This window comes from Rhinatrema bivittatum, chromosome 10 (genome assembly GCF_901001135.1).
Source record: "Rhinatrema bivittatum chromosome 10, aRhiBiv1.1, whole genome shotgun sequence".
Taxonomy (NCBI): Eukaryota; Metazoa; Chordata; class Amphibia; order Gymnophiona; family Rhinatrematidae; genus Rhinatrema; species Rhinatrema bivittatum.
Window position 1 is genome coordinate 124,132,148 of NC_042624.1, and position 27,908 is coordinate 124,160,055.

The window sequence follows — 27,908 nt, forward strand, 5'->3', positions numbered from 1 at the left end:
TATGCCATTTCAAAAACTTGTGTCCAGAGCCAGAATGACTGCCCTGTTCTGCACATTAACCACCAAAATGTTGGCAGCCTGCGTCACTTGTTAGATGGTGGGAAGAGCAAGCATTACCTTGGCAGACTGTGGCGTAGAAAAGTTAAGCCAAGCAGGAACAAAGTCATGCTGCGCCATTTAGGTCCAGTGTCTACTGTCAGCAAAGAGGCATCAAACCTCATGGCCAGGTCAGAATCTGTGCACACAGGGAGAAAAAGCAGCACACAGTCAGTTCCACAACAGCCTGAGATCCCGTCCTTAAATAGTGTTAAAGGGAATACAGGCAGGACAGTGCCAGAAAATCAAACACTGTGCATTGCTGTATAAATACATAACTGCCATTAAGACATTTCTATCATCAATAATCAAGCGTTAATTAAATAATTTAATGGTGCTAGCATTTAATGGCTAAAGCAGTCTTCCATATGTACAGAAGAACACAATCACAATCAAAACTCTACACAGACTCCCATCCTTTTCAAGTACAAGCCCTTAAGTACTGCCACTTAAAATACATGACGAGGTGTTTGCCTATGTTACTTGTCAGTAAAGGGCACCAGCAATATGTTCATCCTTGCCAGTCTCTCTCATTCAAACCCTGAGAGAGAAAAACCCCCCAGAAAAATGCTAGTTTTCTCCATACTGCTCCCCAGTGTGACAAAACTGAAGCTGAATGCATACCATATCTCTGGTATGTCTCATGTGTTATAGTGAGGGAAAGTATTATAATTTAGTTTTATAAACCAGGTTAAATAAATGCTTCATTTCAAACTGGTTCCATTTCCTACAACAGGATCCAAACAGTAGAACTCCGGAAGTGATGGATGGTTTGCTATTTCATTCTGGATGCCTATTCTTTATGACACTTTCCAAAGGGGAGGAGGAGCAGTAACAATTCCGCTCATTCATCAACCTTCGGTTAGACTGAGGCACAGAGAGATAAAGCGACTTACTCAAGGCTATATAGGGGACAAGAACTTCTCTCTCACCTTTCTTCAACTCATTTGCATATCTGACTAAACCAGGCTGCATACCTGTCCAGATCAAACCTCCCTCAGGTTGTCAATGCTAGATACTATGAAAGGCTTGAAAGTCTGTGCCACTCATGATGTATAACAGGCCACATTCCTTTCTGAGAGGTGAGATTCTGTGGCCACAGCAAAGAAAAAGACTTTACTGAGACAACCACTGCAATAGAAGTATAAACTATCCATTTACCCTGAAGTTGGCCTTTGTGGTCCTGCTCCTCCTGCCGTTCTTCTATCCTCAGAAGATTCAGTTTGTCTTCAAGATTTGTCTTTCAAGGTGGTATTAGGGAGGGAGAGCAGAGAGGGGTGTGACTGTGCTGAAAGGCCTGGTCTCTCCTGATGCAGCAGGTGCAGCACCAAGTGCCAGCCGTGCCTCGACTCCCTCAGCTGCTCATCCTTCACTCTTTCTGTGCCTTCTCTACTGAAGAATATACCTACGAAGGTAATAGCTAGCAAAAAAAAAAAAAAAAGGAAGTCCCACGTTCACCTCATGAAGTCTCGTGTCTTTGCAGCTGTGCTCGGAGATCTACTGAAGTCACATTACCTCCACAGCTTTCTGGACAATGGGAGATCCATTCAATCCATCATCATGCCTGCACCCCAAAGGGGGGACATGCATTCGCTGGGATTCCTGTCTCTCGCTTGTATTTAGTTGGCATTAATTCCAAAATTTTATATGTACAAACAAAAGTAAAATATGCAATTCCAAAATTTACTATAACATGATGCACTGACACATAGGTATTCTATGTCATCATCTTGCTCCAGCTGCTACAACAGGAAGGGTGAATGTTCTTCAATAAAAAGAAAAAACAGTAAAAATAGCACCACAACCATGGACAAGCCAGAGAGCACTTGTGACAGATTTATTTTATGACACAGGACTAATTTCTATTGGCACACAGAAAAAACATACAAGAGTGCCAGACTAAGTCACAACTTGAATTTTCTCCACCCTGCAAATTCTGAAGTGGAAAGGTTGTCACAGAATCCAATAATAAAAGAATAGAAAAGGGAATTTCTGTTCCTCTCTTTAGCCGTGAGGGGAAGATGGGGTTAACAAATTCACTGATGGTCCTCTGAGAAGAGTTTACTTCTGGGTCTCTCCCATCTCTGTAGTCCTTTTATCAAAGGGCGTTTTACAGGAAAATGCAGTCCCTGTAAAGAAACACAAAGCCATTGGCACCTGCTGTAGCAAGAGGAGAGGAAGACATCTTCAGATGTTATTATGTACAAAGGGATCACCAAACCTGTCAAGCAGGCTTCCTGGGATTCTTGAGATGTTTATTTTTAGTTTAATAATGCAGAAGAAAGGCTAGCTACGAAAACAAGGTTTGTATGGGTGTTTGGAGGTGTTATATTCAGGTACTGAAGGAAAGGGAGGTAGCGCACTCTACAGGAACGCTTGCTGGCACCAAAAGTTTCATATTTCACTTCCTTTTCAGCTCTTGCCAGCAGGAGTTATTTTCTTACTTGACATGACTTCTAACAGGAAGTGATGGCTGTAGTGGTACCCACAAATGTGTATGTGATGGCTCAAAAGGCCGCAGAGCAAACAATATGAACAAAATAGATAAGATTCCAGAAAATAATTTGTATTTAGAAGTAATTTAGATTGTAAACTCTCTGGGGAAAGGGAAATATCTACAGTACCTGAATGTAATCTCTTTTGGAGTGCTAAAAAGCAGAATATAAACTGAATAAGTAATAGCTCTGCCACGTTTTGTGGAAAATATATAGCATGGCAAATTTCTCATGGGTCAGATACAAGCCCTCAAAGTTTGGAAGGTTGATTACTCTCTTCCAATTTTTGATGAGAAATATATGTCACCTGCCTTATAAATATGAAACAAAAAGACCTAGCGGCAAACATTTTGTGGAACTAGGCCCTTGAAAGGACATGAGATGACCATTTTGAAAAGCTGGTGATTTGGCAGGGGGGGGGGAGCAAACTAGGCAATATTGTAGAAGCGGATGGGGGGGGGAAGCATTTGAACTGAGGGTAATTTACACTTTCTACCAGTTTTTGGTTTCCTACAGCAGCCTCAGTATAGATTTTATGGCAAATTTGCATGCATATGCAAAAACACATTTTTTATCAAAAATGTAACATTTTAAAGAACATTTTAAATCTGTTGTGTCAAGTAGTTTTTCTTCTTTCTCACCTTTGCATTTATTATTTTTCTTCCACTTCCCTTCCTCCTCTTTTCCTCTCTTCATACTGCACTCTAACCTGTTTCTCCTTTCTCAAAAGTATCTCTTCCTTTCAACTGCCTCTTCTCCCCCAGATTGTCCATTTCAACCTCCTCTCCAATATTTCAATCCTCTATCTCTTCTCTGACCTCTCTCAACCTTCCACTTCCTCATCTACAGGTCGCGGATATAGCAGGTCTCAAGTCAAACATGTTTTTAAGTCCAGTCTGGAGAAAAGGATTAGAGTAACTTGTTGGCTGATTTTATTTTTGACACAGGTAAAACGTCCAAGACAGCTCCCACATAGTTTTACCACAACACAAGTGTGTCCTGAAAAGGGAAGTATCATACCCAATTAGTTACCAATGCTTTCTTGAACTTATCGCTTGCTTAATTTATAAAAACACACCCTAAAGCAGGGAACAAAATAATCAGTATAAAAACAAACCTAACCATAACCAAATACAAAAATGACCACTATAATAATATTGCATTTTAAACAAGAACAGAAATTAAATTCACATAAATAAGAAACACAAAATAAGATAAAACTACTAATCTATATAACATCCCAATACCCAAAGAATTATCCATAGGATTCTAAGACTTTTTGAAAAATTTTGAAAGCCTACTATTCCAGGAGACATTTAACTTATAATTTCATGCTGTGTTCTAGCCACATCCTCTTTGAGAAAGTATGTTTCCTAATATCCTTTTATTTTAAGTATTGTCTGTTGAATTTTATGTATGCTATTATGTATGTTTTTAATGGAAGTTGCTTAGACCTTAGGATAAAGCAGCATACAAATTATTAATATAAATAAATGAAAGAAACATTATTACACAAGTATGTAACATACATATATCTAAGCTTTCAGAATAAAAATACCCAAACAATACAAGTGAAACTGTAGTCTCAACATGCTAAGCTAAATTAAGAAGTTGACATTCTCATGGAACATCAAATCTTCCAATTGCTTTGCATTAGAAATGAAGCACTCTGGAGATAGGGAAAAATATGTACGGTACCTGAATGCAATGCCTTGATGTAAAGCAAGCTTGATAAACGGAACAGACCTGTCTCTCTCAGCTCACAGTTTTTGCTCTAATGAGCATGTGCAGGAAATCCCATGCAGCCGGTTGCCTCATGAACCCCTCAGTTTGATTTTAGAGCTAAATCTACTAGGTAGTCTACTTTCCAGGGAGGCGGGCAAGCATTTTGCTAGGTTAATTCACCACTGTCTATGGAAAACCCTATTCACAGTAAAGCAAGCTTGCTTGCTTTCTCCATCTACATGCACAGCTGATTTTGTCATGGCACATGGGGAATCCCAAGCTGAGGGCTGCAGCAGAGCATTTACTAATAAGCAACCTGGACCCCACCAAAGAGATTAAACTATTGGGTGAACAGACTACACAAAGCAGTTTGTGAAAATTTACTATGCTTTTTGATAGATTTTCCAGACAGCAATGGGACGTAAAGGTGTGCACTGAGGACCACATTGCAGTTTTGCAGATTGTCTCAATAGGTATGGCTTGCAGATGAGCCACTGATGCAAAAATGACTCTCACTTGCTGAGCCTTCATTGAATCTGTAATCTGGAGGCCAGCCAGTGCATAACAATGCACAATGCAATATGCTAGCCAATTGGACAAAGTATGTTTAGCACCTGCCATGCCCTGTGGTTAGGATTGTGAAAAAAATGAATAGTTGCGAGACCTAACAACATGGTTAAGTTCTCTTCTAATAGTAAGCAAAGGCTCTTTTACAGTCTAAAGAATGAAGGGCTTTTTCACCTTCATATGCATATGGCCTTGGAAAGAACATGGGTAATAAGATGGCTTGATTTATATGAAAAGTTGACATTGCCTTTGGTAGAAGCTTTGGGTGGGTGTGGAGCACTACTCTATTGTGGAAGAATTACATATGAGAAGAGTAGGGAACCAATAGCTGAAGCTCATGGACTTATGGCTGATGTGACAGCAACAATGAATATTAGATTACTAAATTCACTATATTTAGGACTACCGCTATCAACAACACATCCTTTACAGCTCGTCCAAAATGCAACAGCAAGAATGTTATTCAATCTACCACAAAAAGATCATAACACACCCATCTTACAACAGCTTCACTGGCTCCCCATAACCCATCGCATCACATACAAAATCCTGTCCACTATTCCATAACCTCCTCTACAACTAACTCTGTTGTGGCTCTGTTCCCTATTGCGAAATATAAGCCGCCAAGACAACTCCACTCTATGGACAAATGTATGTTAGAAATTCCCTCAGTCAGAATAGTAAGCCTAGCTTTTAATTTGGAAAAGGGCCTTCTCTGTAGCAGGTCCGACCCTGTGGAACTCGCTTCCTGAACAAAAATTCATTGACAGCCAAATTCCAAAGATTTTAAGAAAATACTGAAAACGTATCTGTTTAATAGTGTTTATAATACTGTTTATAATGCATAATAAACAGTTATATACCACTACGATGATATCATTAGTAGAATTAAAATTCTAATGTATGTATTTAATTGTATCTTAATTCTTTTTTTTTGTCATAAATTATGTTTGTATTTTGTAAACCGCCTAGACGGGCATTCATATGCCTTATTGTGCGGTATATAAAAACTTTTTAAAAAATAAAATAAATAAATATTTATACATACAGTTTTTATATACCGTTGCACAGAAACAAGTTCTCTCTCTACGGTTTACAAAATACAACTAAAATCAGACAGTAAAAGGAATAAATAAAAGTACATCATTAAAATATTCAAAAATAAATTACAATAATTCAATTAGAAGCTAATAATAGAGGCTAAAATTAACATTATAATTAAGTAAAAGCGAATAAAGATAGAATGTATAAAAAGACCTGGCTTATATCTCAGTGACTGTCTCAAATGCCCTGTTTTAAAAAGCCACGTTTTTAGATCTTTCCTGAATCTCTTCACGTTATGTTGTAACTGTAATTCTTGTGGTAATCTATTCCAGAGGGTTGGACCTGCGATTGATATAGCACGATTTCTAACTTCGCTCAGGTGAGCGGACCTTACTATAGTACTGAGAGGAGGGCTTTGTTGGCTTGACCTAAGATCGCGCTGGGGTATGTTGTAATTTATGGTTGAATTTAACCATGCGGTCATTTCCACCGTACAATATTTTGTGGATAATTGCATAAGTTTTATGCATTATTCTATTTTCTACGGGCAACCAATGTAGATCCTTTTAAAACCAGGGTGATGTGATCCTTCTTTTTTGTATTTGAGAGGATACGGGCCTTGCAGTGATTTGCATGACCTGTAAAGGACATAATGTTGCTTTTGGCAGTCCTAACATCGTGGAATTGCAGAGTAGTCTAGTCCAGTAAATAAACATAGCTTGATGATAAATAACATAATAATAATAACTTTCCATGCGAGAAACTTCAGAGAAGCCAAGCCCAATAGCTCAAAGACGACTTTATAAGCTGTTCTAGAACCCACATTAAGGTCTCATGAACAGGTGGCTTGGGCCATTGAGGTTTAGGGTGCCATAAGCCTTTCATAAAATTTGACACTAAAAAATGATTTGAAGATCAGTTTACCCTATATCTAAATATGGTAGGCTATAATGCACTGAGATGTACCTTCATTGAAAAGATACTGAGACCTGAGGAGGAAGAGAAAGAAGAGCAAGTACTGAAGCAGCTCTTGCAGTTCGCATGCAAACAGGTCCAAGGAGCTGTGTTCACAGACAAAACAGTTTCCATTTAAAGCTGAAACTCTTCTAGTGAGAGCTTACCTGGCAGATGCTATACACATCCTCAACTTCCTTGGGCAAGGAGAGTGAACTGGTTGAGTACGCAAGATCTAGGCTGTCAAGTTGAGAGAGGGAAGGTTTGCCATGATACAGACAACCCCTCCTCTCTGAGTCAATAAGGACAGATCGACCCCCTAGAGGGACGGAGGTCTGTTCTGTCTGGGCATACTGGTGCAATAAGTATCAGACAAGCCCAGGCCTCGAGTGCTTTTTGTACCAATCTTAGCTATGAATGGAATTGATGGGCAAAGCATATATGAGATCATGCTGAGAAGATCTCAGTTTGTGAGAAGAATAGAACAAAATCTTTCCACTTTTCATTTTCCTCCATTGCGAAGAGATCGACTGAGCGATGTCTCCAAAGCCGAACATGTTGACTGTATAGGGACCATTTGTGAGGACAAAACACCTTCTGAGGTGATCTGCTAATGTGGTTGGTGATTCCCAGAAGGTAGATTGCTAGTAGACCAACTTGATGGTTTGGGCGTCCCTTCCCATATCCTTATCACCTCTTGCAAAGGGTCCAAACCCCTGTGCCTCTTTATCTGTTGACATAAAACATGGCTACTTGGTTAGTTTGAATGAGAATTCTCTTTTCCCTCAAGATGTCAGAAAACACTTAAGGCTGTCTAATCACTCATAGTTCCAGCAGGTTGATATGAAAACCGTTTTTCCACTGACATCCAAATCCCTAGATTTGAAAGGGCCCTACGTGGGGTCCCCATCCCTTGGTGGAAACGGTCTGTCACTAATGTACTTAACGATGTAGTAGACCATACATGTACCCCCCCCTCCTGCAAGACAAAGGGGACTAGCCACTAGGAGAGCTCAAATTTCATTACTTTGCAAGGCATCACTAACATTTGTCAGGAATGATTTAACTGGTCCCATTGGAATTGCTGCATGTGGAAGTGGGTTTAGCGATACATACATGACCAACCACAGACATGTGGCCCAGAAACAACTAGCACTTCCTTGGCTGTTGTCTGTTCCATGTTCACCAAACAATGAGAAAAGATCTGAGAACATCGCTAGATCTATCGGGAAGACATGCTCTCCTGCAAAGAATCTATCCATGCCCTGATGAATTGATTTTTCTGAGACGTTGATCAGGATCGATTTTTCAAAATTCACTAGGAATCCTAGTGATTTAGAAGTTGAATTGTCTTCTGCAGGGAAGGGATCAATCCTCCTTCCCAAAAAAGTCACCATTACCAGTCAATCATTCAAGTAAGGGAAAACACAGATGCCCTGACAGAGATAATGAATGTACTTACCTGTAACAGATGTTCTCTGATGGTAACAGGATGTCAATCCTCACATAAGGGTGATGTCATTCCAATGAAGCTCAGCATGGAAACTTTTATTTCAAAGATTTAGCATGCTCTACTGAGCATATAAAGCTGTGTAGCCATTTCCTGCCTCCCAGGCAGGACCTCCCAAGCCCATGATAAAGCTGATTTGGAAAAACCAACTCCAAGGAGAAGTAGGAGAGAGTCATTGAGAACTGAACGTTCCTGCTGTCCATCAGAGAGTTCCTGTTACAGGTCACTTCATGTTTCTCCAAAGACAAGCAGGATGGCAGGCCTCATATGTATGGGTGAATCCCTAGCTACAGGCTGCCTCAGACAAAAAGGGAAAAAAACATTAACAGTGCAAAAGCACTACTGTTTTTGGGTGGAGACAGGCTGCTCGGGTCCAGCAATCCTCCTGACTGTAGATAGTTCACTATCCTTTCCTTCAGCAGAGTTTCCATTAATTTTCCCCCCCCGAGGTGATTGATGCTAACTGGCCTGTAGTTTCCAGCCTCTTCTCTGCTCCCCACTCTTGTATAACAGGACCACCACCGCTCTTCTCCAGTCACTAAGCACCACACCATTATCCAGGGATTTATCGAACAGGTCACCACAGCAGACCCGCCAGCACATCTCTGAGCTCCCTCAGTATTCTGGAATGAACCTCATCAGGCCCCATGGCTTGGTCCACTTTGTTTTCCTAGCTCTTCCCATACATTCTCTTCTGTAAATGGGGTTTTTGTCTACTCCACCTCCTTCTACAGTTATGTTAACAAGTGATAGTCCTTCTCCAGGGTCTTCCTTAGTAAACACTGAACTGATGTATTTGTTTAGTATTTCTGCCTTTTCTTCAATCAATTTCACATACCACTATGGACCTTTTTCCTTTCTCTGATGTACCTGAAAAATGTTTTGTCACCTCGCTTTTCCTCCTTGGCAATTCTTTCCTCCACCTGACTTTTTGCTTTCTTGATTACTTTTTATCATGCACTCTCATTTATATAGTTATAGTTACAGTTCTATTGCTTTGCATCTACCCATTGATGTTTGTTATATGTAAGGGCTCCTCCCAAAAGTTAATTGTATTTTTCCTAGTTCACTTAGTATCTGTTACATGTAAGGGCCACCGCCCAAAAGTTTTTGTTTATTGTGAACCGATGCGAATGGTGGCGAACGGATATCGGTATAAAAAGAGATGTTAAATAAATAAAATAAATCATCTCCCTCAGTTTCAACCAGATAATCCTCCCTGAGCTCCACTTTTTGAGATCCTTTATATTTCTTAATCGCTGCTTCTTTTGCTTTTATTACATCAGCTATCTCCTTTGTGAACCAGATTGGTTTTCTTATTTCTCTTTTTGTTACTTTTCTAACATATAGATTTGTTGCTTTTGTAATTGCTCCTTTTTGTCTGGCCCACTGTTCCACTTCTCCCATTTTCTCCCAGTCTTCAAGTTCCACCTCCAGGAATTTTCTTATTTTGGTAAAGTCTACATTTTTGAACTGCAAAACTCGGGTCTTCGTGTGACTTCTCTGTAAATTTGCGATATCAAACCATACCATTTGATGGATTGATATTGCATGGTAAGAGTTACCAACTATTTTAGAATAAAAACAGCCACCCGGACACAGTGTGTCCTTTGTGGCTGAATGTGTACACGGTGTTCAAAATGCAGAGTGAATGGAACCATCCGCCACTTAAGGTTCAGCGTACAACCCAAACATGACACTTATTCACCTGGAAAGGTCACAGAGCGATATGTTTATGTAACTTACAGCAGGTATTTGAAAAGTGTTCCTTGGGAGCGGATTCCTGCTAAAAAGAATCTGTTGCGAATACTTCTAAATGCCAGATATCATAACAGCCCCCCACATGTCTTGGACCTCCAGGTTGCATGCCTGCACAAAAGTAGCAGTGTGAGTTCTCCTTCCCAGCAGAACACTGAAGATGGTTCAGGTAGGAAAGCAGCTTCCTGAAAGCAATTCACTAGAAGGGAGAATAGGAACATCCTCTCTCCTGAGAAGGAAATAAGACACCAAGGGCGAACATATTAAGATTTCCCCTAATAGGCCATAAGTAACACACACTACACCTCGGGATATTCTCTGCAACCATGCCGTGCAGAATTGCACAGAATTCCCCTCATGTGCAGAATGTTTATATTTTGCACAGAATTTGAAGAGAGGCACGGCAGCAGTGAGTGGAGCCCATCCCACTTGCAGCCAAAGTTCAGAGGCCCAGTTGGCTGGAGACCATTCTGTTCATGACCAAAAATCAGAGAGGTCTGATGGGCCTTGAGCAGAGCCCATCCCGCTCTCAGCCAAAGATCAGAGAGGCCTAACTAGCTACAAGTGGAGCCCATCCTGCTTGCATCTGAAGATCGAAGCAGCCTGGTGGACCGTGAGCAGAGCCCATCCCACCCATGGCCAAAGACACAGAAGAGAGAGGTCCAGGATAGCCAAAGGTGGAGCCCATCCCTCTTGCAGCTGAAGAAGATGGGAAGGTCCAGAATAACAGTGCAAGAGAGCAGAAATGTGTGGGTTGTGATAAAGGCCAATGCAATATGGTGTGCCCAGCCTAGCACATGGGTTTACTCAGGGTTGGGCGTGCATTTCAGATACACAATTGATATCCGATACAGCAAAGAGATTATCACGTCTAAAACGCACACCCTAACAAAAGCGTATCAGATAATGCCATCACATTAGCTATTGCTGCCCAATGCAGGAAAGCGTACCTAAAGGCTAGGCACCCAACCCACATTTTTTTTACACTGGAAAATTAACTCCAGCTCTGCAGATGGAATAAAGTTCACTCACAGTCAAGGGCTCATAAACATAAAAAAATGCGGGTCCTCTGTGTTGCGATAAATGTGCCTCCTTGTAGGGCAGGGTTGTTTAGAAAGATTAGTACATGATTTAGTTATCTGGGGTTATAACAGAAAATTTAAAAAAGTATATAGGAATTAGTAGCACAGAGCATGATGATTAGCTAAAGGACATCTTAAAACGTGAATGATTCCTTTCCTTCTGGTAAACAGGCATTCTAGATCTCTATAACTTTTGCTAGGAACGCACAATTTAGATCTCCATGTGCCTGATACAATATACTTTTGAGTCTCCCTAGCACGCCCTATCCGTATGCCGCTTCGATTTTCTCTTTCATTAGAATGTTGCATCGTGTGCACACGATGTGGATGCATTAGGAAAATGGGTGCTCCGTATGAGTGGCCCCGTTTTTTGCCCGCGTCCTATTGCATCAGCCTGAAAGAGAGGAAGCCTGTATGAGGAAGTATGTATGTGAGTAAAGATTGGAAGCCTGTGTGCGTGAGAGAGAGGAAGCCTTTGTGAGGGTGTGTACGTGGGCATGAGAGAGAGGGAGCCTGTGTGAGGGTGTATGCATGCAAGAGATGGATCCTGTGCGGGGTGTGGGACGTGCGCGCACATGAGAGAGAAGTTTGAGTGAGAGGGGATGGTGCGAGTGCACAAGAGAGAGTAAGTCAGTGTGTGTGTGTGTGTGTGAGAGTGAGAGAGAGAGAAGAAGAAGAAGAAGAAGAAGAAGAAAGAGAACCTGTGTGAGAGGTACACGCGAGAGAGAGCGAGTCTGGAGGGGGAAGGGAGAGATAGTAGAATGCAGAGGAGCTGGGCCTGAGAGGGCAGGCGGGGGGGGGGGGGGGGGGGGGGGGGAGTCTGTCACAACAAGAGAAATACTTTTACCCAGGTGAACTTGAAAGCTGCACTGTCTCAGTGGAAAATGAAAAGTCCTTACCCTGATACACTGAAGGATACCTTATCAGATGTGCCTGTTTGCATGTTCCTGGATCAATAGGAGCAAAGCAGACAGAAAGAAGACTAAGCTCCTAAGCAAGTGTCAGGAATGAGCCTAGGCAAGTCCATAGGTCAGAAATACCCATGGATGGGGGAGGGGGCAATCGGAGAAAAGTGAGAAGGAAGTAAGACGCTAAGGAAGGAAGTAATATTGACATAGACTTGGCAGTTATCCCCACCTCCAAAGAAATGGTGGGGGGGAAAGACCTGCAATGTGGGCAAAAGACCCTCCACCCACCACGTGGTTATGCATGAGGTTATACATATTCATCACCTTGGAAGTATAAGGGGGACGGGGGGCAAAGAAGGGAAAGGGAGCAATAGAACCCCCTGGACAGAGGAGAGAGGCTGAAGCAAAGGATCCCTGAAGGAAGAAAAGGGGAGCACAAACCCTGGGAAAAAACTCTGAACGCGGATCCTCGAGAGCGAGAACCTGTGCTGAAGCATCCGCTAAAGCGAAAAGGGGGGAGGGCAGAAGCAGACCAGCACTCCCTGCTATCGAGAAGGGAGAAGACTAGGTGTGGCCCGGAATCTGGAGAGAGGAGATGCCTGCTCAGGTGCAGAGAGTATCACTGCTAAACCAGAGGAACTCGGCACATTTTAATGCCAAACAAATATTGTATAAATAATTTTATTTCACCATCATATCAAAAATACATTTTATAACAAATAACGCTATGTGCCACTGTAAATACCCACATTAAAATACTCACTTCATACCTCCATCCATACCAGACACACTATCATATCCCACACCACATTATCACATTAAAATACATCATGTAAACTAACAATACTTATGACTAATGCTATATTCAAACTGTCTTATGCAACATTGTATTTCCATCAATTACAGAATATTGTAACAGATACCAAGTATCTACAATTTTTTAACAAATAATATCATGATACTCAATATTATGATGGACAGTATAGTACCCGACGGGATACCCGTTTCGCCCCTTCCCTGGGGGCTTCTTCAGGGAAAGATGCTATATGTTCAAATATCCAATATTTGATATATCTTCGTGGGTACAAGTTGATCAACATCCATACCTCAATATTGCATCGTTTAAATTCCATGATGTTTATTGTGTGAATATCAGTTGCACATAGCATGAATTCTATAATCATACAAAACACATATCATAATGATTAAAATAAGTAATGAATTCATAACATTTATACAATATTTGTTTGGCATTAAAATGTGCCGAGTTCCTCTGGTTTAGCAGTGATTGACTCTAGTAACAGAGGATGCACTTATGCATATGACCTGAAACAGGTGCAGAGGGTGACACTGAGTCTGAGATGAGAGGGGCAAGAGCAAATCCAAACAGCCGGCCAGTACTAGAGCTGATAATACTTTCAGTGAAAACCTTTGTGATGATCGTGTGAAGCACCACTCTACGTAGGAAAGAACAGAATATAAAGAAGATAATGAAACCAAAGCTTGAAGTTCGCTGACTCTTGGCTGAAGTGACTACTACAAGGAGTATTACTTTCTATGTTAGAAACCTGAACAAAGTCAATAATTCAAATGGCAGCTTCATCAGCTATGCCAGAATCATGTTTAAGTCCCACGGAACAGTTGGTTTCACAACTGAAGATTTAGTATGCCATAAGCCTGTCATCAACTTGGAAACTAACAGATAAGTGTGGATTGGCTTACCTTCAATTTGAGCATGGTAAGCTATAATGGCACTCAGATGTATTCTTACTGATGAGGTGCTAAGACCTGAAGCAGAAAGAGAGTGCAAATAGCTCAGTAACTCTTTGGGTTTGCATACGAGTGGATCCCAGGAACTGCATTGATACCATGTGGAGAACCTTTTCAATTTAAACCACAGAATCTCCTAGTTGATGGTTTCCTGGCAGACAATATTATGTCCTTAACGTACGTGGGTAAGGACAATTTGATATGCATTGAACACTCAGCATCCAAGCTATCAAGCTGAGGGAGAGAAGGTTCAGATGAAACAGACATCGCTTTTCTAGAGTTAATAAGGGTGGATCTGGTCCAAGGGGGTTTGGAGGACTGCTGGACAGCTGTACCAGGTATGCAAATGCATGTTGGTGGCCTTATTAGGTATGCCCGCGCGATATAGAAAGTAAAATATGCAGCCAAGCCACACATTTTACTTTAAGAAATTAGCACCTACCCAAAAGGTAAGTACTAGTTTCTGCCGGCACCGGGAAAGTGCACAGAAAAGCAGTAAAAACTGCTTTTCTGTGCACCCTCCGACTTAATATCATGGTGATATTAAGTTGGAGGTCCTGAAGAGTAAAAAAAAGTAAAAAAAAAAATTTTTAAATGTGCCGGCGGCTGTCAGGCCAAAAAACCGGACACTCAATTTTGCCGGCGTCTGGTTCCGAGCCCGTGGCTGTCAGCGGGCTCGAGAACAGACGCCGGCAAAATTGAGCGTCGGCTGTCAAACCCGCTGACAGTCGCCGCTCCGGGTCAAAAGGAGGCGCTAGGGACCGCTAGTGTCCCTAGCGCCTCCTTTTGCCCGTTTCTACCGTACCACCTAATTTAAATACAGATTCGCGCGCACAGGCGAGCGGGCGTTCGTCCGCTCTCCCGTGGACTTTACTGAATCGGCCCAATTGTTTGCTTTTTTGACTGCTGCTACACACTGAACTGAGGATTTTAAACTATTGTCCACTAAGATGCCCAAGGTCCTTTTCCTAGGCCATAACTCCTAATATAAACTACAGTGTGGGTTACTTTTCTCCCATATGCTTCACTTTGCACTTGTCCACATTAAATTTTATTTGCCCAGCCTTCCAGTCTCGCAAGGTCCTCCTGCAATTTTTCATAATGCGCTTGTGATTTAATAACTTGGACTAATTTTGTGTCATCTGCAAATTTGATCACCTCACTCATCGTTCGCCTTTCCAGATCATTTATAAATATATTAAAAAGCACCTGTTCTAATAGACCAAGATCTTTCTGATGGCTTATTCGAATATATTCTTGTTTTCTTTGCTCTTTTAAGTGTTGATTCTACTACAACTGATCGATGTAGTTATTGTACAATTTCAAACCCTGGAGACTTCTGCATCTCCAGTTCTGCAGGCATCCTCCAGCTAGCTGCACTCAGACCTCACTCAACCACAGGCATCCTCCAGCCAACTGCACTCGGACCTCCTCAACCACAGGCATCCTCCAGCTAGCTGCACTCGGTCTTCACTCAACCACAGGCATCCTCCAGCTAGCTGCACTCGGACCTCTCTCAGCCACAGGCATCCTCCAGCTAGCTGCACTCTGTCTTCACTCAACCACAGGCATCCTCCAGCTAGCTGCACTCGGACCTCTCAACCACAGGCATCCTCCAGCTAGCTGCACTCGAACCTCACTCAACCACAGGCATCCTCCAGCTAGCTGCACTCGGACCTCACTCAACTTTAATCATTCCCGCCACAAAGATGTTGACTTTTACCAACTCTTTATTCCAAAACAGACAGAACACCTCATTAACATCCCCCTTTTGAAAAATAACAAAAACTTATTATATCTCACCTTCCTCCTCATCAATGCTCAATCCTTATCAAAAAAACACATGTTAATCTCTGACATACTACAAGAAAATAACCCTGACTTCTTTGCCATAACAGAATCCCTGGCTAAAAAAACCACCGATCAAGTAGCTTCTGAATCACATAGCTAACAACGAATATGATACCTTTTCAATACCACGCAACTACAAAAGAGGAGGAGGCCTTCTACTTCTTACAAAAAAACACCTTTCAAGGAAAATGATTCCTCATAACCTACCAAAACAATATGAAGTAGCCCTGTTCGATTCTCAATCCTACAAGTATTGCCTTATATATTGCCCACCCAAATCTACTAGACAGCAACATCTCTCCACTTCTGGAATTCCTCATTACAAACATCAATACAAAAAAACCTTCCATCATCCTTGGTGACCTCAACCTCCATATGGATGCCAACCCCAGAACACCAAGCTGCGAAACCCTACTAGATATGCTCTCAAGCTTAAACTTCACCCTCCAAGTAAACAACCCCACACATAAAGCAGGTCACACTCTTGACCTAATTTTCACCAATTATTTCTTCACGGATACCTCCATCTCACACACCTCAGTTCCCTGGTCAGATCATCATCTCCCTACTATGCAAGTCTCATCTGAATTACAACATCACTTCAAATAATAGTAACACAAAATTCTTTAAATACTGTCCTCCTTTTCAAACTAATCCCCTCCTTCAAGAGCTGGGACATCAACTAACAAACCTTGACTTATCCAAACATCAACAATGCTATCCCAATCTTGGTCTCTTATCACCAAAAATACCGCCAACATCATTAATCCAGAGAAATTCAAACGGACTGAAGAACAAAAAAGAAAATCAAAAACCCTTGGTATAACACCTCTCTAAAAAATATGAAAACAGCCCTCAGGAAAACGGAGAAGAAGAATGGCCAAAAAAACAGCTGCCTGCAATACAACAGAAATACCGCACACAACTAGCCGAATACAAAAATTAATCCAAAATACCAAACGAGACTACTATGGTAAAAAAATTATAAACTCCACGAACAAATCAAAATCCTTGTTCAACATAGTAAATAACCTCATACAGATAATTGCAATTCCATCGTTTCTGTCACCAAAAAAACTAAGTCAAGACTTAGCTATTTCTTTAAGGATAAAATCACCAAAATAACAGACTCCTTCAACACCACGTTAAACTGCCAATACCAACTTCTACAAATAGCAACTCCCCCGTGGCCCAACTTTAGACCTATATCAATAACGAAACAGAAAAAATGATAAAAAAAATCAACCCTGCTCGCCATGTCTTAGACTCCATTCCCACACGAGTCCTGAAGGAAATTGCCTATCCACTAGCCCCAATAATTGCAGCAATCGTCAACAAATCTCTAGAGGAAGGCGAAACTACCTCCCATGCTAAAAATCGCTACAATCACACCTTTGTTAAAGAAAAAAAACCTTAACCCAGATGACCTAAACAATTACCGCCCAATTTCTAACCTACCCTTCTTTGCCAAATTGACAGAGAAAAAGCGGTGTTGAAACAACCTAAATGACCATTTAGATGATAATAAAATACTTTATCCCACACAATTCGGTTTCAGGAAAAACTTCAGTACCGAAACACTCTTACTCAACCTCTCCAATACCATATTAAGAGGACTCGACAACAAAAAAGGATACCTTCTGATTCTTCTGGACCTCTCTGCAGCCTTCGACACTGTAGACCACAAATTGCTTATTTCTAGTCTTGAATTCATCGGGCTCACAGAAAAAACCCTCAGCTGGTTTTCATCCTTCCTCAAAAATAGATATTTTAAAGTCACCTACAACAACATTTTATCAACGCCATCCCCCTTGAAACAGGTGTACCGCAAGGATCAGCACTTTCACCCATATTATTCAACATTTACCTTACTCCCCTTTGCCATTTTTTATCCAGTCTTGGCATAACATATTACATGTACGCCGATGATATACAAATTTTGATTCCAATTTCCTCCTCGTTAGAAGATACAATGTCTAGTGCAGCCTCTCTCCTGGACACAATCAGAAACAGACTAATCCAACTTAATTATGTTTATAATATGAACAAAACTGAATGCATACTCATCGCCAGAAAAAACTCCGGACCTAAAACTATTCCACCCTTCCAATTTGACAATTCCATCATCCAACTTAAAGACAATGTTAAAGATTTAGGCTTCTGGGTGGACAATGATCTAAATTTTAAAAAAACACATCTCTACTAGAACAAAAGAAAGATTCCACAAACTACAGGTAATCAAACACCTAAAACCACTGCTTCATCCCCATGACTTCAAAACAGTCCTTCAAGCCCTAATATTCTCACTGTTTGGACTACTGCAATTCTCTTCTAATTGGACTACCCAAGTCATCCCTAAGACCACTACAGCTTCTTCAGAATACCGCTGCCAGAATCTTAACGGGGAAAAGAAAATCTGAACACATCAACTCCCGTTCTCAACCAACTACAATGGCTCACAATTGAGAAAAGAATCGAATTCAAAGTCCTCTCAATACTGCAGAAAGCAATTTACAAAGCAGATTACTCTGCTCTTGTTGACGTCATACATATCCACCAATCCCTACGCACTACAAGAACAACTAGTAAAATACAACTTGTGATTCCATCTCTCCCTCTCGCCAAACTCTCTTCCACCAGAAATAGAGCCATTTCCATCATCGGCCCAAAATTATGGAACTCACTCCCTCAGTACCCTCGCTGGTCAAGAAAACCCTAAATCTTTTAAAAAAGAACTAAAATCTTGGCTACTAAGCCAATCTCTTACTGACAGCTCGGACTTTTGATCTCATAACTATCAGTCTACCGATAGGACAATTTATCCCCGCCCTCTAACTACAGATATATCCTATTATCTATGAACCCTGTTTTTTCAGTATACCTTACTTGTAATATATCCTGCTGTTTGTTAGACTAATTTTATGTCTGTTTCTCAGTCTGATTAATGTAATCTGTCAAATTTAAATGTAACTGGTTTGTTATAATGTAAACCGGAGTGAAGGCAACTCTGCTATACCTCGGTATATAAAAAAACGCTAAATAAATAAATAAATAAATAAATCTATATTTGAGGTCTAGTTTCCATGCAACTGGGGCACAGGAAATAAGAGTTTTTCCATATTCATTTTGTAATTCTTGCAGGATATCATGGATTGGAATGGCTGCTGGCTCCACTGGTGTTTCTAAAATCTGGAGGCGGCCAGAGACCTTATATGAGACTTTTTGCCCTTATGTACATTAACTCCAAGTGCTTTCCCCAACTATCCAGAAATCTGGAGTAAGAGAGGTCCTTCTGTTGGAGACTAGTGTTGTGGAGAATGGGGCATCAGGTGAACTTTTTTCAGTGCAGGTTGCACCAGCAACTTCACCAAGTGTTGATTTTTCATTGATGTATTCTGTGATTTTTTATAATTGCTCAACCCTGATTATTCAGCTTGCTTCACCAAAATGGAGATATTTTTGAGGAGCTCTTGCTCAACTCAAAACCTGGGGAGGTAGACAAGGCTGCGCTCCAGGAAGAGGACCACATGTGGCCTTCTGAGAAACTTAAGCAGTTCATCCGTTTTCCAGGCCCTCGACTTCTGGAAATGTGGGACATCCGGCTAAAACGGTAACAATTAGCCTAGTCATGATTTGGTCTGAGGCAACAACAACAAAGGTCATGTCCATCCAAAATGGACATTTTTTTTTTATCACATGCACAGTCCTTAGAGATGTTCAGTGGGCTTTTTCTTGCTGGACATCTTGAAGGTTTTTTTTGGGGGGGGTTTTAGCAGCACTAAAAAGTGCTGTTTGGGGGCTGCTGAGAGAGTGAGGCAACTTTGAATAAAAGAGAATTTTACAGAAAACTGAAGAAAAATTATCGAGATAGGGTGCATGTCTGTGTTGGTGTTTGCATGAAAAAAGAATGAGGGGGCTCATGAGGCAATGCCTGCGCAGGGAATTCCCGTATATGCTCAGTAAAGAAAGAGCTCTACAAGCTTAGAGAAAAGGGTCTGTTCGGTGCCGCCAGATGACATCACCCACAGTCACAACTAAGTCAGGCCTGTTGGTTGACAGAAAAGCATTTCCCTACTATCCTTCCTCTATGATCAAACTCTCTTTTACACAACAACATATAGTATAACTACAGAAAGAGACCAACCTGTCCAGTTTTGCCACTTAATCATATCCACACTGCAAGGATATACTCCTGCTCCCAGCTATAGAGTATCACACTGTTTTTCTCCTTTATCCTCCACCCTCTTGGGAAAGATGACCATCCCACCTAGCACATCTTCCTTCCTATGTTCAATTACAATGCTTTGTAATAACCTAAATAACTACCAATACTAGCACAGCTGTTGCCTGACATTCATCCTCCTAAATCATTACAGTCTTTCCAGGCAGTACACCGCCCATATCAACAAAGTTGACATAAGAAGCACATAGCCTGTCCAACAGACCTAGCTATGTGACAGCTGCATTTCCGCAGGGAATTCTAGTTATATACAAGCAGCCTGCCAGTGGATGATTCCTTGCCCAAAAGGGAATGGTTAGGTCGACTATTATAGCTGGTGATTCGATTAGGAATCTAGACAACTGGGTGGCTGGTGGGCATGAGGATCGCCTGGTAACATGTCTCACTGGTGCGAAGGTGGTGGACCTCATGCGTCACCTACATAAAAATTTAGGCAGTGCTGGAAAGGAGCCGGATGTCATGGTACATGTGGACACCGCCATACGAAAATGTGGGGAGGAGATTCAAATTTAGGCTGTTAGGTAGAAATTTGAAATCCAGAACCTCTCTGAAATACTCCCTGTTCCATGCACAGGTCCCCAGAGGCAGGTAGAGTTCCAGAGTCTCAATGCGTGGATGAGACGATGGTGCAAGGAAAAGGGATTCAGTTTTGTTAGGAACTGGGGAACCTTTTGGGGAAGGGGAGAGAGTCTTTTCCAAAGGGATGGACTCCACTTTAACCGTGGTGGAACCAGACTGCTGGCGCTAACCTTTAAAAAGGAGACAGAGCAGCTTTTAAACTAGAACAAAGGGGAAAGCCAACAGTCGCTCAGCAGTGCATGGTTCGGAGGGATGTATCTTGAAGGATACTAATGAAGCAGAGGAGTTGGGGCATCCCAACAGAGAGATTCCAGCAATAAGAAAAGTAGTCCATGTGTCTATAATTAGCTAAAAGATTCCAATTTAACATTCTGCTTATCAATTGATAGGATAATACAAACAAAAAACACAATTTGAAATGTTTGTATGCTAATGCCAGAAGTCTAAGAAGTAAGATGGGAGAATTAGAATGTATAGCAGTGAATGATAACAGACTTAATTGGCATCTCAGAGACATGGTGAAAGAGGATAATCAATGGGACAGTACTATAACAGGGTACAAATTACATCGCAATGATAGAGAAGAGCAACTTGGTGGCAGGGTGGCTCTTTATGTCTGGGATGCATAGAGTCCAACAGGATAAACATCCTGCATGAGACTAAATGCACAATTGAATCTTTATGGGTAGTGGATAGGAGTATCCTACCATCCTACCATCCACCTGGCCAAAATGTTGAGACGGACAGTGAAATGCTAATAAAAATGAATGAGAGTTTTCAATTACCCCAATATTGACTGGGTAAGTGTAAAAGGACATGCTAGAAAGATAAAGTTCCTGGATGGAAAAAATGACAGTTTTATGGAGTAATTTGTTAAAGAACCAACAAGAGAAGGAGCAATTTTAGATCTAACTCTCAGTGGACCGCAGGATTTGGTGAGAGAGGTAACAGTGGTGGGGCCGCTTGGCAATATTATTATCACTATGATCAATTTTTTAATTGATTGGAAGAGGGACACTAAGTAAATCCACTGCTCTAGCACTGAACTTTCAAAAAGGGAAACTTGATAAAATGAGAAAAATAGGTAATTAAAAAAAAACAAAACTGAAAGGTGCAGCTACAAAGATTAAGAATGTACAACAGGCATGGAAATTGTTAAAAACTACCATCTTAGAAGCGCAGTCCAGATGTATTCCACGCATTAATAGGCCAATACAGTACAGTGCGCTCCAGCAGAGCGCACTGTTAATCCGTATTTGGACACACGTTTGACGTGCTAGCTTTACCCCTTATTCAGTAATGCACATCCAACCCCCCCCCCCCCCCCCCAAAAACTAACAGCGCCCGCAACATGCAAATGCATGTTGAAGGCCCTATTAGTTATTACTGCGCAATTCAGTAAGTAAAATGTGCAGCCAAGCCGAACATTTTACTTTCAGAAATTAGCGCCTACCCAAAGGTAGGCATTAATTTCTGCCGGCACAAGGTAAAGTGCACAGAGAAGCAGTAAAAACTGCTTTTCTGTACACCCTCCGATTTAATATCATGGCATTAAGTCTGAGGTCCCAAAAGTTAAAAATAATTAAAAATTAAAAAAAATAAAAATGTAAATCGGCCCACAGCTTCAAAAACCGGACACTCAATTTTGCCGGCGTCCGGTTCCGAACCCATGGCTGTCAGCGGGTTTGAGAACCAACGCCAGCAAACTCGTTGACAGCCACCGCTCCTGTCAAAAAGAGGCGCTAGGGATGTGCTAGTGTCCCTAGCGCCTCTTTTTACAGCGGGCCTAATTGAATATTTGTTTTACTGAATCGCACGCACAGGTCCATAAGAAAGGTAGAAGGATAATCAAAACGATAGCCAGCATGGCTAAAAAGTGAGGTGAAAGGCTATTTTATCCAAAAGATCTTCATTCAAAAATTGAAAGAAGGAAAAAGCATAAGCATTGGCAAGTTAAATGTAAGACTTTGATAAGACAGGCTAAGAGAATGGGAAAAGAAGTTGGCCACAGAGGCAAAAATTCATACTAAAAAAAACTCTTTTTCAAAAAGTATCTGAAGGAGAAAGCCTGTGAGGGAGTCGGATGGACCGTTAGATGATCGAGGGGTTAAAGAGGCACTTAGAGAAGATAAGGCCATCTTGGAAAGACTAAACAAATTATTTGCTTCTGTGTTTTACTGAAGAGGATGTTGGGGAGATACCCACTTTGGAAATTGTTTTCAAGGGGTGACAATTCAGATGAACTAAACCAAATCCAGTGAACCTGGAAGATGTGGTAGACCAGAGTGACAAACTGAAGAGTAGTAAATCACCTGACCGGATGGTATGCATCCCAGGGTTCTGAAAGAACTTAAAAATGAAATTTCAGACCTATTACAATTTGTAACCTATCATTAAAGCCATCCATTGTACCTGAAAACTGGAAGATAGCCAATGTAACCTGATATTTAAAAAGGGCTCGAGGGGTGATCCGGGGAAACTAGTAAACCAATGGGTCTGACTTCAGTGCAGGGAAAAATCATGGAAACTGTTATAAAGAATAAAAATCACAAAAACATTTAGATAGACATGGGTTAATGTGACACAGCCAGTATGGATTTACCCATGGAAAGTCTTGCCTCACAAATCTCCTACATTTATTTGAAGGGGGTGAACAAACATGTGGACAAAGGTGAACCGGTAGATGTGGTGTAATTGGATTTTCAGAATGCGTTTCTTAGAAAACTAAAAAGTCATGGGATAGGATGAGATGTCCTTTTGTAGATTGAAAACTGGTTAAAAAACAGGAAACTCGAATCCAAGATGGCCGCCGTGTGAGAAAGGTGGTGAAATCGTTCTCTCCCTGATTTACTTAGAAATTCTAAAAACAAAGAAATGCCGCATTCAAAAAGAAAAGCAAGGCTTAGAGAAGTTCTTACTTCATCAACACCAGTATTTGAACATGGACAGCAGCGGATTGAAACTTTTTTCGCCACCGAAGGATAAGGGGAATGCCGTTTGAGGAGGCCGCTGCAACTGCCAACGACGGGTGGACACCTGCATTGCAGGCCGATGAGGTCATACTTAGTCCCGGCGAACCTGAGACCCCTCCATCTCCGGTCCCACCAGAAGCTGCTACTAAAGGGGTAAGTCCTCAAGGACATTATTCTTTGTACGGGGCACCCGGTGGAGAGGGCAGAGGTGCCGATTTGAAGAGCATTGGAGTGAGCCACTTGCCCGGGAGCAGCGAGCTGGGGGAAATGGATGCGATCGAGGTGGTGGTGAGAGGGAACTTGGCAGGAAGGGAGATGAAGGCACAGAAACCCTTGTTCCAATGGAAAAAAACCCTGTTATAATCATGGACTCTTTATGGTATACTGTGAAAAGCCTTGATAATGTAGTTCTCAAGCTGACTAAAATAACACTTGACTCAAATAAAAGGTTTGTGAATATTGAGAAGGAAATGAGTCTACAGGTGACTAGAGCTCAGCAGATTGAAACACGTGTCGAGAAAATTGAGAACATCCAAACAGAGTTACTAAGAGTTGAAGAAGTAAATTTGAAAAAACTTGAAAACATAGAAAATCAACTAAAGTATTTGAATTTACATATTCTAAACTTCCCCTACATCAAAGAAATCTCCGCGTATGAACTGTTTAAAACTTATATGATTAAAGTTTTAAAATACCAGAGGAAAGATTACCTATAATATCTAGACTATTATCTCCCAGTGAAAGGGAGTAAGATAGAAGGCAATGCGGATAAGGAGCAACAGCTAAATCTGACTGAAATTTTGGATATGTCGACTGATTTTGAAGTTCATAAAAGAATGACTTTGTTCCTGTCCTGTACTTTTGCAGCAGATAGAGAACTGATCATGAAGAGATTCATGTGGAATCGATCTGAATTATATTATGGGGAAAAAATTTGGATACACCCAGACACAGAAAAAAAGTTTTTATCATTAAATCATATGTGACGGGCAAGAGGGGCTATTTTTAGCCTTAGATATCCCTCTAAATGCATTATAAGATATCAAAATGCTAAGTATATTTTTCTTGAACCAAACCAGCTACAAGGTTTTATAGTTCCATCAAACCCATAATGTTCTGCAAAGTTATGGTGCTAGTTAAAGAATTTCTCTATCTCATGCGGTGATACCTTTTCTTATGATGATATAATCTTTTTTTCTTTTTCCACTTGTAAAAGATTCCCCCTAAGGATTTCTTAGAAAAGCAGTTATGAATCTATGTTAGTTAAATTTGGGTGAACTTAGTATTGTTAAAGTGAAATAAATATCTGCGCACTGTAAATGTTCATTATGTATGAATATTGGAAAAATTTAATAAATTGTAAATTGTAAAAAAAAACAAAAAACCAGGAAACTGAGTAGGATTAAATGGGCTGTTTTCACAATGGAAAAAGGAAAAACAGGAGTACCCTCGGGGATCTGTACTTGGATAAGTGCTTTTTAATATATTTATAAATGATCTGGAAAGGGGTACGGTGAGTGAGGTGATCAAATTTGTGGGTAACACAAAATTATGCAGAGTAGTTAAATCTCAAGCGGATTGTGAGGAATCGCAGGAGGACCTTGTGAGACTGGAAGATTGGGCTTCCAAATGGCGGATGAAATTTAATTCAAGGTGATGCATATAGGGAAAAATAACTTGCTGTAATTACAGAATGTTAGATTCATTGAAATCATCGGCTCAGTGTGCTGTGGTGGTCAAAAAAGCAAACAATGCTAGGAATTCTTAGGAAGGGAATGCCAAATAAACAGTGGATGTCATATCATCTTTGTATCTCTCCCTGGTGAGACTGCACCTTGAATACTGTGTGTAATTCTGGTTGCAACATCTCAAAAAAAGATATAGCTGCACTGGAGAAAGTGCAGAGAAGGACGACCAAAATAATAAGGGGCATGGAATGGTTCCCCTATGAGGAAAGGCTAAAGAGGTTAGGGCTGTTCCGTTTGGAGAAGAGACTTGGGGGGGGGGGGGGAGGAGGGAGATATGATAGATGCTACAAAATCATGAAAGAACTTAAATAGGTTAATATAAATCGGTTATTTACTCTCTCACATAACAGAAAGACTAGGGAGCACTCCATGAAGTTAGCAAGTAGTTCATTTTAAAACAAATTGAAGAAAATTCTTTTTCACTCAGTGCATAGTTAAGCTCTGGAATTGTGGTTACGGCAGTTAGCATAACTGGATTTAAAAAGGATAAGTTCATAGAGGAGAAATCCATAACTGCTATTAATCAATAAAGAATAGTAGCTTAAGATCTGTTTAATGTTTGGGTACTTGCCAGGTACTTGTAGCTTGGATTGGGCCACTGCTGCAAACAGGATACTGGGCTTGATGGACCCTTGGTCTGACCCAGTATGGCATATCTTATGCTTTTATGAATTTTCCATTAAGACTTCTAATATTTAATATAAGCCACTTTACCATTCATTCCAGCAGCCCCAACACATTTTTAATTGTTCTAGGAGGGCAATTTAAACAAGAGTAGTTAGGTTGTGCTTCTGCTCTCTTTTGTGCTTATCCCATGCCTTATTGAAGGCTGTTACTATTTTAGCCTCCACAATCTCCCCACATTGCCAAAGTCAAACTCCCTTAAGCATATTGTGACCCCTTTGTTCTAGAAAATCTGTTGAAAAAAAATTCACTTCTTGTTCACTCAATACCATTCAGGTATTTGAATTTCTCTATCATATCTCCCTGTCTCTTCCTCTCTGGTATACATATTAAATCCTTAAGTTTCATCTCACAGAGTTGGTGGTGCAAACCCTGCACCATTTTGTAGCTCTTCTCTGGACCACCTCTACTAATCAATGTCCTTCTGAAGGCAAGGCCTCCAGAACTGGACACAATCACTTCCTTTTACTTAACAGATATACCTCTCGTTATAATCCTAGCATCTCTAACTCTGGTCACCACCATGTTGCACTACTTTGAAGCATCAAAGATAATCACCCCAAGGTCTCTCGTCTGCTGTGGACATCAAACATAGAAACAAAGGCAGAAAAGGACCAAATGATCCACCCAGTCTGCCTAGCAAGCTTTTACCAGTATATGCTGATTGTGCAGTTACCCCATGTTTATCAGTTTACTAGAAAGTCAGGGACCTCGGATGCTGTTTGAATCCCATTTCCCTTAACCGCTGCCATGAAAGCAGAGAGCAATGTTGGAGTTACAACAAAAGTATCAGGCTTAGTGATTGGTAGTAAGTTCCTCATCAGCTACTTTCCCTCATGTTATTTGTTCTCCAAACGGTAGAAGTTGGTGCCCTCACTGGTTGCTATCTGCATTCAATTCCCCTTTTCTCACTGCCGTTAAAGCAGAAAGCAATGATGGAGTTGCATTAACAGTATAAAGGCTTAATTGTTAAGGGTAGCAACTGCTACACCAGTAATTTACCCCAAGTTACCCCCATATACTTTTTTCTTTATTTCCAGCCTCTAGTCTGTAGAGATCCACAGTGTTTATCCCAAGCTCCTTTGAATTCCTTGACTGTTTTCATCTTCACCACATCTTCCGAAAGGGCATTCCAGGCATTCACCACCCTCTCCATGAAGAAATATTTCCTGACATTCGTTCTGAGTCGTTTTCCCCTGGAGTTTCATTTCATGACCCCTAGTTCAAATGATTTATTTCCAATGGAAAAGGTTTGACGATTGTGCATCATTAAAACCTTTCAGATATCTGAAGGTCTGTATCTTATCTCCCCTGCACCTCCTCTCTTCCAGGGTGTACATATTCAGATCCATCAGCCTCTCCTCATAAGTCTTCCAATGCTGTCCCCTCACCATTTTGGTCGCTCTTCTTTGGACCGCCTCTATCCTGTCTTCTATTCCTGTCAGAATCCCACCCCACATTTTTTATCATTCCCTCAGGGTTTCTACACCTCAACTGCATAAATTTTTTTAGTGCTGAAATTTAGCTGCTCAGTCAACCACTCCTCCATCTTTCTTAGATAGAATTAAAAACTATCTTCTCCGTTAGCTGTGTCCACTGAGACAGATCTCGGTATCATCTGCAAAAGGATAATTTCCCTCTCCTAAGCTTCTGCAATATTTCTCACAAAGACTTTTAAGAGTCAGCGCTGATTCCTACAGCATTCCACTCAACCCCTTTTTGACTTATCTCCTCCTGAAATCAAACTAGTTTTTTCCTTCCTCTTGCATGAACTCTATCACAAACATGTGCAATAGAGGAGGACCGGAAGACTCATCTGCATACTGCTCCCAGCATCCCCCAGGAGAGGAGTCCAGAGGTCACCGCAAGCGATCCAGGGATTGACTTCCACAGCCCCAGCTTCGAGAGGTCCCGCACCCTTTGCA

General features: G+C 41.1%; 1 protein-coding gene across 6 annotated transcripts in view; it reads right to left on the minus strand.

Moving 5' to 3' along the window:
* Positions 1-27,908, minus strand: part of GPBP1L1 (GC-rich promoter binding protein 1 like 1) — a 98,183-nt gene that overhangs the window by 60,943 nt on the left and 9,332 nt on the right. For 4 of the 6 annotated variants that reach the window (XM_029618835.1, XM_029618833.1, XM_029618832.1 and 1 more), the window contains exons 2-3: positions 1,258-2,225; positions 118-235 (exon numbers count right to left, since the gene is read on the minus strand). In XM_029618835.1, coding sequence (XP_029474695.1) covers positions 118-177 — 60 coding nt within the window. In that variant the 5' untranslated portion in view covers positions 178-235; positions 1,258-2,225. Of the gene's footprint in view, positions 1-117; positions 236-1,257; positions 2,226-3,232; positions 3,495-4,289; positions 4,313-27,908 lie in introns of those variants that run through there. The other 2 variants (XM_029618836.1, XM_029618834.1) reach the window with 2 other exon arrangements.